This window comes from Cryptomeria japonica, unplaced genomic scaffold, assembly GCF_030272615.1.
Source record: "Cryptomeria japonica unplaced genomic scaffold, Sugi_1.0 HiC_scaffold_116, whole genome shotgun sequence".
In the NCBI taxonomy this organism is placed as follows: Eukaryota; Viridiplantae; Streptophyta; class Pinopsida; order Cupressales; family Cupressaceae; genus Cryptomeria; species Cryptomeria japonica.
In genome coordinates this window covers 193,102-202,693 of record NW_026728938.1, presented here as the reverse complement: position 1 = coordinate 202,693, position 9,592 = coordinate 193,102, and the positions used below count along the sequence as shown (strand labels likewise).

The 9,592-nt window shown below is 37.3% G+C and overlaps 1 protein-coding gene across 1 annotated transcript; it reads right to left on the bottom strand.

Moving 5' to 3' along the window:
- Positions 1-519: 519 nt before the first annotated feature.
- LOC131865671 (aspartic proteinase nepenthesin-1-like) lies at positions 520-1,845 on the bottom strand. Its single transcript, XM_059215345.1, has one exon. It carries the CDS (start codon positions 1,843-1,845, stop codon positions 520-522), a length of 1,326 nt encoding a protein of 441 aa, XP_059071328.1.
- Between the last annotated feature and the right edge of the window lie 7,747 nt (positions 1,846-9,592).

Here is a 9,592-nt window from a genome sequence, read left to right as displayed (position 1 = left end):
CTACATTAAATTGTGTTTGATCTTAGTAATGTGAAATGCGGACATGATTGAAAATAAGTATTATTTGAATGTATAAATCACAGACACGGATCTTAAAGTTAAATACCATTAAAAATATTCATAGGCATACAATAATTTATTTTACACTTAAGACTTGAAGAAAAGATAAGACCATTACAAATGCTTTATAATTATATAAATTCTCTTGTCGTTGTTTTAACACGCAATTTATATTTTGATAATCAATTATCGCACCTTCATTTCCATGCCAAAATAACACACATAGTGTAGCATATCATAAGGAACCATAAATGAAGGTCCCCGAGAACAACAGGGGCCAAACAATTTTACTGAAAATAAGCAGCTACGAAGATGAAAATTTACATGATTCGCATATCGGACAGTGCAATAGGCAGACGCAGGAGACGAGATCACATATTGCATTCGAAGGACAGAGGAAGAGGAAATGAGAGAGACAGAAAAAGAGAAGAAGAAGAATTAGAAGAGGGAGATGATGATTTAAAGAGAATCACACTTAGTGGGCTTGAAAGAGAGCGTGTTCTGAGCATTGTTGTAAAGGATATGGAAGTTTTGCTGCTGTATGTTTCCGAAGATGGAAGGATTCCCCGATGGTTCACCCAACATTGCCAGGCACAAGAGATTTTCAGATGCCTGAATGAAAAAGTTGTCTGCCGGAAGCTCGTAATCCACGCCGCCTTTGAAGTTGAAGACGAGGGTTGGCAAGGTGAGGTGAGCGGATGATGTGTGGTAACAAAGATCCAAACCTGTAGAAGACCCGTCTACAGGAGTGAGATCAATGGCGGACTGAATTGCTTCCTTAAGAGGAGAGTAGGCAGCCTGGTCCAGGATGGTAACAGTGGTTCCCGAGTCGATGATCATACCTCCGCTGCCGTCCGATTGCAGATCGAAAGTTCCAGGAGGAATATCTAGTGCCTTACCATTGAGGGTGATTCCTGTAATAGGAATGTACCAGAAAGTGGGAATGATACTGCTCTTGATGAGTGGGAGAGTCTTGGCTCCTCCGCTCAAGGAAGCACCCTCGCCGAAAAAGAGGGGGCTGGTTTGTGAAGAAGAGTCGGTGATGGGCAAAAGACAGTAAGAGAACATGTTCTCTGCTTTGGAACCCAGCTGTGAGATAAGGGAGAGACCACCTCTTCCCAGTCCCACAAGGCCACCACCCTGAGAGAATCCTTGTCCTTCGTTGTCATGCCCGCATCCAAATGCAATGCCTTTAACCTTGCTGCTCCCAATTGACAATGTCTCGTAAGCCAGGTCGCCGCTGGTGAAGGAACCATCGCCATACTGATACATAAAGGTACAATCTGGATTGCATCCGGTTTGTGTACTCCCCAAGGCGTCACAAAGAGAATCACCGCAGGGAATTGTGGAAAATGTGGGGGACTTGGAGGGGTCGAAGATTGGCGTAGGCTGAGAGAAGCAGTCCTTGCAAGGCTTGCACTGAGTCCAAATCAGATCGCTCCCCGTGTCCACAATCGCTTCGAAGCTCACAGAGGGCGTTCCCAGTGCAACGCTCATCACAAATTCTCCATCCCCTACTTCAACGGGCGTTTCAGCGTCTAATTGCCCTCTTATCAATGCCTCTATCTTCTTCATTCGCTTCTTACTTCGATCCACAGCCAAACCCAATCTCTCAGAAAAACCCAACTCTCTCTCTGATCTGCGCGTCATATTCACCCTTATTTTTACATTTTCATCGCTGCTAGACTTCGGCCAACCACTAAACAGTCTGTCCGAAGAACATGATATCGTTGGAATAGTAAAGCATATCAAGACCACAAAACCCAACAGCTTTGAACGCTCCATTTCTCTTTTTCTTTTCTAAACCTCGAAACCTTTTTCTGCTCTCATCTAGTCCACTCCATGCAATATATATACACAGAGAGAGTGAGAAGGAGCCTTAAATCAAAATCAACAGATTCCCCGACGTGTCCACATAACAATATCGATCCTCTTAGAAGGATAGACGAATTTATTTAATTTCCCCTTCTCTATCTCTGCCCGTCTGGAATTGTTCTAGAAGTAGAATAGACTGCTGCAATTCGAAGTGAATCGTATTTTTTTCTGTCCATACCTTCACTAAGTATTTCCGTACACTTAACTCGTAATCCAATTCCTTCTTCCCATTGAATTTTGTGGACCCATTCAGATCGAAATTCCAAAACGTGTTGTAACCGGAGGGTTAGTTTTCTAAAAATATTTAAAATTAGTTTACACATAATTATTCTTAGTCGGTTTATCCGGCTTTCCAACTTATTCTCATTCTTGTTTATCTCATTCTTAAATTTTGCTCTAATTAGTTTATTCATTTTTAAGATTTAGAGATTTTACTTGTACAAAAGTGTTATATTCAATGCTCTATTATGTATTCACATTACTGTATCCTATCATAAAGTTCTATTCAAGGATTTATACAAGAAAGAAAAAGTACATGAAAGTTAATGTAATCTATGTGGTTGAACATCCACATATATAAATCATCTAAATTGAATTTTATTTTTATTCTCGTTCTTATTTATCTTATTTCTCAATTTTACTTGTGCAGAAGTGTTATACGCAATGTTCTATTATATATTCACATTGCCATATCCTATCATAATGTTTTGCTCAAGGATTTATACCAAAAGGAAAAAGTAGATAAAAGTTAGCGTAATCTATGTGGTTGAACATGCAAGTATATAAATCATCTACATTGAATTTAAGAATCCATCTTTTAAGAATTGGGTATGTAGTTGTATCAGTGATAAGCATGAAAGTCATGTCAACTAGGGATCACTCCCCATGTCCACGATTGTTTTATGTCAAATCCATAGATATTGGTAAGTTCTATATGTGTGAATATAAATTCTTCCCTAACATTTGATCTAATAAATCTCACTTTTCGTCAATTTACCTTGAAGTTAACTCTTCACTAATTGTCAAGTATTCGCAATAGTTAAAATCACATTAGGGAGCCTGGTAGATCACTAGGGTCAAGTTCTCCTAGGTTATCCTTCGGAATGGTCGGCTTCACGAGCCTAGCCAATTTAGGTAAATGGAAAAGAAGCATGCAAATTTCCCAAGATGAAAACTTTGATGGAGATAGATTCATCTTGGTGCTCCAACCAAAAGCGTTTCTATGATAAATGTTTCATTTATGCAAATTCGTATTCAATGAATTCTCAAAGCGACTGCATGTTAAATAAATGCACATTGAATTCTTTCAAAAACCAAAATGTTCAATAAATCACATAAAACAGGTACTAAATGTAATTATGATAGAATAAAAGGTTTGGAGTTAAAAAATTCGAATTTAAAATGCTAAATCTCAAGGGTCAGTATTGTATGGTGCAATATTGATTGGACACCCCATTATTGACCAATAACAGAAAAAAGGCTAATACTTATGTAGAGAATAAATGCCTAGACATTGAGGTGTGGATGGAGAATAATCTAATAATAAATGTGATACATACGAATGTGTGCATGAATCCACGGGATAAGATAGAATATAAGGGGGTGTATGTAAATTAATAAGGGTGGCTAATTAGAGAATGGGCCAAGATTTCAACAAGATTGCATCATTTCTTGATATATGGTTGAATTAATCCATCCTCTAATAATATACCCAAAACTAAGGATAGTTTGACTAGAATAAAATATTTTACCATTATGTTTTGACCATACATTGACGTGCATGTGAATCCTAAAATAGTAATACATCTCAAAGCATATGGAATGTGGAATATATCGTTTAAATTAGATGCTTGGACGTCAAATAATAGTTAATATAGATAGAGTAATGGACCTTGGCACATACTAGCATGTGATACTCATTCTTTACATTTGAATCCTTCATGAGAGCCTAAAAAATAGAGAAATTATGTATAGTGAGTAGCTTATATCTCAAGAATTAAATAGACATCAATAAAATACGTGAACCTATTTAACAATCCAGAAGATTAAGAAATATGAAAATGAGTAGTAAGTTTAGGGGTATCTTCATTTGCAAAAGGTTCTGTGACGTAGTGCCCTATGGTATATTAATACTACCACATCCTATCATATAAAAGCTTTATTTAGAAATGGTGATTGCATGCTTCATATGAGAGAAATTATAGAAGAGGGAAAATAGTACATGAATTTATTATGCCGAAGGCGTCTCTTATATGAATTGGATGAGCTATTTTTGGGCATCAACGATTGTGAGTAAAGGAGACAGCATTGCAAGACGATTGGGAATATTGGAGCTGTTCGCTGTCCATTAGTTTTATTCTTCATTTTTTGTCAGAATGTGTGCACTGCCCATCATCTCTCGATCTTCTCATTTTACCACTATCTCTCCTCTTGCAGTCACGATCAGATGAGATTTTTTTGAAATAATGCAAACATAGTACTCTCAAATATTTGAGCTCTCACAATCTAAATTTTAGGGTTCCTGCCCCTTGTTTCGTGTGCCTCTTTAATAATTCATAAATGTCATTATTTTCTTATTTTTTATTTCTATACAATTTAGTTGTTGCACGGTTTCCCATGATAAGTGAATGGTGGGACCTTTTTTAATTACTAAGTACACTCAACCTTTATGTTTCCATTTGTCTAAATCAAACAATCTAGTAATTCCGAAACCCTAAAAAAGTTGTATGGGTTTTATAGACACTTCAAAATTTACTATGTTTGTATGTGTTAAAATGACTATGTTAGCGGGTTTTAACTTATTTACTTATTATTCTGTTAATGTATTATATATAATAATAATATTATTGAATAGAAACATATTTGTTTAAATAGTTCAAGTAATTTATGGTGAAAATGTAAATAGAATAGAATAATTTTTTATTTTCAAATAGAAATAAACTATACAAATCATGTAAATTGTATTAGTATTATTGTAATATTATCATAAAAACTCAACCTTCAAGGACCCAACAAAAAAACAGATGCGAGCCAACCCATAAAAACCAGGGAAAAGCAGCCCCATAGAACAACAGACAAGAACAATACAGAATTTCTACATAACAAAACTACAACACTTTGACCAATTTGTCATTCTTCTGAATGACATCCTCATTGATTTTCTGAACTTTCTTAATGATGTTGTCAACACGGGTCACACCCTTATCTTTTCTATGGAGCCTCGTCGCTGGACCAAGTAGGGGCTTCTCTTTCGTATCCAGATCCGCATCCACATCCTCTGAGGGAGCCCTAAGTTTCTTACAGGTACCAGCATTCACAACCGTAGCTTTCTTCACCATCTCAATGCTACCAGTGGGGCACTTGCCCTGAGAAATATAATGAAGAACTTCAGCCTATTCATTGAGTCTACGTAGACCAATGCTAGTATTGTTCATGGCAGACATACTCACCTCCACCACCACACTCAAACTATGCTGATGTTTATAAGTCATTTTCCAAAGCCTTAATGTGCTCTTCATGTTCCTCCTTAAGGTCTTTAATACCATTAGCCTGGGTATGCGTATTCGAGACCTAGTACTGTCGAGGTCCCCATTAGGTGGATTGGCCTTCTCTTTGAGATTATTAATCTCTTGAAAAATCTAGGTGAATTGGGCATTTTGGTTATCCTTTAAATTCCTCAAGTTAATATTCCTAATCGTATTCTCAGGGACCGACAAACCATCTCCTTAGGAGTAAACCCACCACCAAGAGTAGGTATAGAAACACTGACACCCTAATCCTCCCCAGGCCCGTCCAAATCAATCTGAGAGGCATTCGGTCACTTAGAATAATTCTCGTTGACATTGTTAAATACTTTGGTTTTGTCAATAGCTCTTGACATAGAAACGCTGGCCACTCTTTTAACCTTCACATCAGAACTACCGTCCACCGAATTAGGGACCTGTTCAGGGTCATCCTCCTCGTTAGATAAAATAATTTATTTTCTGCTAGTACGGTTAGGGATTTTAGACGATGAGGGTCCTTGTTTGTTATAAATGTGAAAGACTTCATTCCCATCGAAGTCCACCTCTTCATCAGAAGAGATTTCCCGATAATGAATATGGACATTCTTCTTGTATTCTATACCAGTTTTAGCACTCGTATTCCTCTCGACATGGATAGTCTTGGCATACTTCATAATCAACGGGAATAAGCCCTCATGGAGAACAAGGGAGGATGCACATTTCTCGTGAGCCCTAATGCTATTATTCAATGATGAGACCAAATAAAAGGCCAAGGAAATCCACTTGTGATGCCGAAAATGATTAATAATGACAAAGTGATAGCTTAGTAAGCTACAGAATTTACCATCAACGGTGAGGCGGTGCACGATAACCTCTGAGACCTCCTACCATGGCTTTGAAAGTGATTTTTTCTCCCACCCAACATTATTATTCTTTCTCACCTTCTCCCTTTCCTTTGGCGGGAAAAAGGTTTTCATCGCCACCATCGCACATTTCTTATGCTTGTAGAATTTGGTGCCCTTGTTCAGAATTTTGGACACCTTAGCCACCATCTCCTCATTAACCTCCAGCTCCATACCATAGACACAGATAAAACCATCCTTCCACCCATTAAGAAAGGCCTCAGTAACAAGGGCATCCACACCATGAAGCATCTCGATATAACTAGTCAAAACTCCTACCAAAAGTTCTTTCCATACTGCTTCCTTATTTTGTCATTTTTCGTAGACTATGGGATCCAAACGGTTCCTATCTCCCCTAATATTAAAAAATACTAATTCTCAACAACCTCCAACACAAACAGAGTTGACCTAAACCATATAAAAACAATTAAAAAAGCCACCAGAAAGTTCGTCTTTCCCCTCATAAAAGAAGTCCTGCCCAGGACACTTTAGAAGATGTCATTCTCCATCATTTCCAAAAACCCCTTGAGCTTCGGATGCATCATAATCATTACGGAGTAGGTTAAGAAGATCCACTGGGATCTTATCATAAATGTTCCAAAGTTTCCTACTTGCCAAGTCGGCCTCAATGTTGGCCTTTATATCCGCAACCTTATTACCTTCATGGTAGACATGTGAAATGTTAAATTCATAGAAGCCCCTGAGAGGAATTAGGCTATCTTGAATAATATGTTTAATCAACCAAATAGGAGAGGAGGAAGTCGTTAAACAATGATGTTTAGGGAGTCACACTCCAACCAGACCCTTCTCAAACCTTTCTCTTTGGCCAATTTGATATTGGTATAAATTGTGAAGGCCTCATTAAAGTGATTTTGTCTGGGTACCCAAAGAGAGGGCCATTGTCGAGACCATCCTGCCATTGTTATCACGCACCACTTCCCCACATCCAGCAGGTCTTGGATTCCCATTCGCCACACCATCAATTAATGTTACTTTAGGTCCAATATTTTTTTTAAATGTTATAAAAATTGATTAACAAGATATGGGAAAGAGTTTATTGAATTAATAGATAGAGAGAAAAATCAATCCAATGTCATTTCTTTCAATGAAATGGAAAATATTTTTGCAGGAAGAGCATCATCAAGAATCAAGACAATAGATAAAGTAGTAAATGTTGTCAAGTAAGTGCTAAGATCAACTTTCCCATTGGACTTCTCAAAACATGGTACCTCTGTTTGCTTTGAGATGGGATTCTTTAGGACGGTATATGAAAGTAGTCCACGTGTGCAATATGGTGGAAGAGTTAGTTGGGATTAGGTTTGGCTTGTGCTGGCCAATTATTCAGATGTCAAAATCTCTACTACGATACATAATTTATAAGAATTATTTCCATAAAAAAATAAAGAAACTGAATAATTGTAGTGCTCTATTGTATTTAAGTTAAGAGTGTAAAATTATCCCTTTCCCAATTGAATGATCCTTCTTCCTTTCTAGCTATACACTGAATAATAAATAAATATTTTCCAGCATCTATATCCGTTGCGACAAGAATCTTCGATAGAAAAATAATAATAATAAGTAAAGAAAAATGAAATGGCATTATACTAGAATACATTATTTTCATGACCCAAAATAGTAAATTAATGGATACTAAGCGATTGGAGCTAGTTAAATGCCTTGCTGAAGGAGTAATTACCAAAATAAAAGAAAAAAGAGAAAAGAGGAGACTATGTTTAAACTGGTTCAATTTAAAACTTCCTAATAGTATCCTCATGTGGCATACATTGCCAAGCACTAAGAAAGAATTTTTTATATCATTGTAGATCTAAATGCATCTCACCTTAGGTGGTTAATCGGGTCAATGGAGATGGAAAAATCCTTTACAAAGGCTGCACATTATCTAGTAAGCACAATAGTTTTAAAAGATAATAAATAAATAATAAGAATGAAATTAGAACAAGAATTTAATCAAATGTAAATGCACTCCACTCATCACCTTCATCGCCCAATTGAATAAACTAAGAAAATATAAGCTAAGCTACTAGTTTAGATGTTGTCCTATGCCCTTAGAAACTATATGAATAGCCTGTTGGACACCTTATCCACCATCTCCTCATCAACCTCCAGCTCCATACCATAGACACAGAGCACACCATACTTCCACCCATGAACAAAGGCCTCGGTAACAAGGGCATCCGCACCATGAAGCATCTCGATATAACTAGTAAAAACACTTATCGAAAGTTCTTTACATACTGCATCCTTATTTCGTCATTTTTCATAGACTATGGGCTCCAAACGGTTCCTATCTCCCCCAATCTTGGAAAATACCGATTCTCAACAACCTGCAACACAAACAGAGTTGAGCTAAACAAAAACAATCAAAAACGCCACCAGAAAGTTTGACTTTACCCTCATAGAAGAAGTCTTGCCCAGGACACTTTGGAAGACGTCATTCTCCATCATTTCCGAAAGCCCCTTAAGCTTCTCACGCATCATGATCATTACGGAGTAGGTTAAGAAGATCCTCTGGGATCCGATCATAAATGTTCCAAACTTTCCTACTTGGCAAGTCGGCCCCAATGTTGGCCTAAATATCGGCAACCTTATTACCTTCACGATAGACATGTGAAATGTTAAATTCGTAGAATCCCCTGAGAAGCATTAGGCTATCTTCAATAATATGTTTAATCGACCAACTAGGGGAGGAGGAAGTTGTTAAACAATTAATGATGTTTAGGGAGTCACACTCCAAGAAGACCCTTCTCAAACCTTTCTCTTTGGCCAATTTGATATTGGTATACGTTGTGAAGGCCTCACTAAAGTGGTTTGTCTAGGTACCCAAAGAGAGGGCCACCATCGAGACCATCCTGCCATTATTATCACGCACCACTCCCCCATATCCAGCAGGTCCGGGATTCCCCTTCGCTGCACCATCAATTAATGTTACTTTAGGTCCAATATTTTTTTTTAAACGTTATAAAAATTGATTAACAAGATATGAGAAAGAGTTTATTGAATTAATAGATAAAGGGAAAAATCAATCCAATGTCATTTGTTTCAATGAAATGAAAAAGATTTTTGCAGGAAGAGAATCCTCAAGAATCAAGCCAATAGATAAAGTAGTAAATGTTGTCAAGTGAGTGCTAAGATCAACTTTCCCATTGGACTTCTCGAAACATGGTACCTCTATGTGCTTTGAGATGGGATTCTTTAGGACGGTATATGAAAGTAGTCTACGTGTGCAATATG

Coding starts and splice junctions, on each gene's coding strand:
- LOC131865671 (XM_059215345.1), bottom strand. CDS start 1,845: ATGGAGCGTTCAAAGCTGTTGGGTTTTGTGGTCTTGATATGCTTTACT.